The sequence below is a fragment of the Culex pipiens genome, chromosome 2 (assembly GCF_016801865.2).
Source record: "Culex pipiens pallens isolate TS chromosome 2, TS_CPP_V2, whole genome shotgun sequence".
Lineage (NCBI taxonomy): Eukaryota > Metazoa > Arthropoda > Insecta > Diptera > Culicidae > Culex > Culex pipiens.
The window spans coordinates 116,160,014-116,162,367 of NC_068938.1; the positions used below are offsets into that span (position 1 = coordinate 116,160,014).

Sequence of the window (2,354 nt, forward strand, 5' to 3'; positions counted from 1 at the left end):
GGTGGATTAAGTTAGTTTTTGTTTTGCCATCGTCTTCGTGTGATGTGGAGCTGTTTTTTTCCTTCTGTGCGATTTCAGCAGCTGGTCATGTGAATTTTCTAGTGTTAACCGAAGCGAAACCTCTCGTCCATGATGACTTCCGATTGGGACAAAATCAAGCGGCTCGCTTCCGACTTCCAGAATGCTCAGCTGACGACCAGCTTCCAAAGGTAGGTTCTTGCGATTTTTGCTGGAAGATGTGTCACTTTTACTTTCCATTTCTTCTCGGACAGGTTGTCAGAATTGCGTCGAAGTGGTCATGAGAAGGGCCTGCTGGAGGTGATTTACACGATCGATGGCAAGGTGCGGGACGAGATGTTTGTGCGGGGAGGCCGCATTAATCTGGTCGATTTGGCCAATGTTCAGTGAAGAGTTGGCGGAGCAAAGATGATTATTGCGAACAAGATTGTTTTTCCCTGGGTGGCGGAGGATGTGCAGCTGCTGGAACACCACGATGGACACGAATGTGGCGGAGCTGCGATGGGGTAAAGAAGGAGGAGGAAAAGGGAAGGACATCCGAGTAGGAAAATGAATAAAAATGCAAAGTGTTTAGATATACAAGTAAATGTTTGGAAATTTATATCGTTTGTTTTATTGACACCGAAGATTCTTCGAAAAATTGCCGTCCCGTTGCCAAATTATGGTGTGCTCGGTTAGATGGCAATTTCGGCCCAACGAGGAAATAAAAGGAAACTTGAGAAGGTCTTTTGATAACGCACCCAAGGATGGGTTGCATGATTGACCCGGACCTAATCTTTATCAAAATATCTGAGATCCAGCTTCAAAAAGGTGTATAATTAACACTTAAGTGCTCATAACTTTTGATGGGGTTATCAGATCTTCAATGTTTTGGGCTCATTAGAAAGGTCTTTCAATTATCCAACTAACGACGGGTCGCAAAATGGACCCGGCCAACATTTTCATCGAAACATTTGAGATCCGGCCTCTAAAATGTGTACAAATGACACTTAAATGCTCATAACTTTTGATAGGGTTATCAGATCTTCAATCTTTTGGGCTTGTTGGAAAGGTCTTTTGATTACCTATCCAACGATAGGTCGCATGATAGATCCGGACAACTTTTTCATCAAAATATTTGAGATCCGGCCTCTGAAATGTGTACAAATGACACTTAAGTGCTAATAACTTTTGATAGGTTTATCAGATCTTCAATCTTTTGGGCTTGTTGGAAAGGTCTTTTGATTACCTATCCAACGATAGGTCGCATGATAGATCCGGACAACTTTTTCATCAAAATATTTGAGATCCGGCCTCTGAAATGTGTACAAATGACACTTAAGTGCTCATAACTTTTGATAGGGTTATCAGATCTTCAATCTTTTGGGCTTGTTGGAAAGGTCTTTTGATTACCTATCCAACGATAGGTCGCATGATAGATCCGGACAACTTTTTCATCAAAATATTTGAGATCCGGCCTCTGAAATGTGTACAAATGACACTTAATTGCCTATAACTTTTAATAGGGTTATCAGATCTTCAATGTTTTGGGCTCATTAGAAATGTCTTTTAATTATCCAACTAACGACGGGTCGCAAAATGGACCCGGCCAACATTTTCATCGAAATATTTGAGATCCGGCCTCTAAAATGTGTACAAATGACACTTAAATGCTCATAACTTTTGATAGGGTTATCAGATCTTCAATCTTTTGGGCTTGTTGGAAAGGTCTTTTGATTACCTATCCAACGATAGGTCGCATGATAGATCCGGACAACTTTTTCATCAAAATATTTGAGACCCGGCCTCTGAAATGTGTACAAATGACACTTAAGTGCTCATAACTTTTGATAGGGTTATCAGATCTTCAATGTTTTGGGCTCATTAGAAAGGTCTTTCAAATACCTTTCTAAAAATGTATGATCAGACGGGTTTTCTTACAAAAACCACCCTTTTTACAATCTTTCAAACTTTAGCCAGAATCGTTTTTTTAGCATAACTTTTGAAATACTTAACAAAACTTCATAATTGTTAATATAGGTCTTGTGGGACCCTAAGACGGATCGAATGAGACCAGAACGGCCCAAATCGGTTCTGCCAGTCCGGAGATAATCGAGTGCATTTTTTTCGGTGCACGGACTTACAGACATACACACGCACAGACATTTGCTCAGAATTTGATTCTGAGTCGATAGGTATACGTGAAGGTAGGTCTACGAGGTCGAATTAAGAAGTTCATTTTTCGAGTGATTTTATAGCCTTTCCTCAGTAAGGTGAGGAAGGCAAAACAGCTTTCAAGAATATTTTCTCAACATTATCTTTCTTGTTTTGCTTATTGAACAGTTTTGCTCACAGCT

At 40.2% G+C, this 2,354-nt stretch overlaps 1 protein-coding gene across 1 annotated transcript; it reads left to right on the top strand.

Moving 5' to 3' along the window:
* On the top strand, nucleotides 1-599 carry LOC128093160 (E3 UFM1-protein ligase 1 homolog). Its single transcript, XM_052709016.1, has 2 exons — nucleotides 1-209; nucleotides 273-599. Exons 1-2 carry the CDS (start codon nucleotides 130-132, stop codon nucleotides 406-408), a joined length of 216 nt encoding a protein of 71 aa, XP_052564976.1. The 5' UTR covers nucleotides 1-129; the 3' UTR covers nucleotides 409-599.
* Nucleotides 600-2,354: the final 1,755 nt, after the last annotated feature.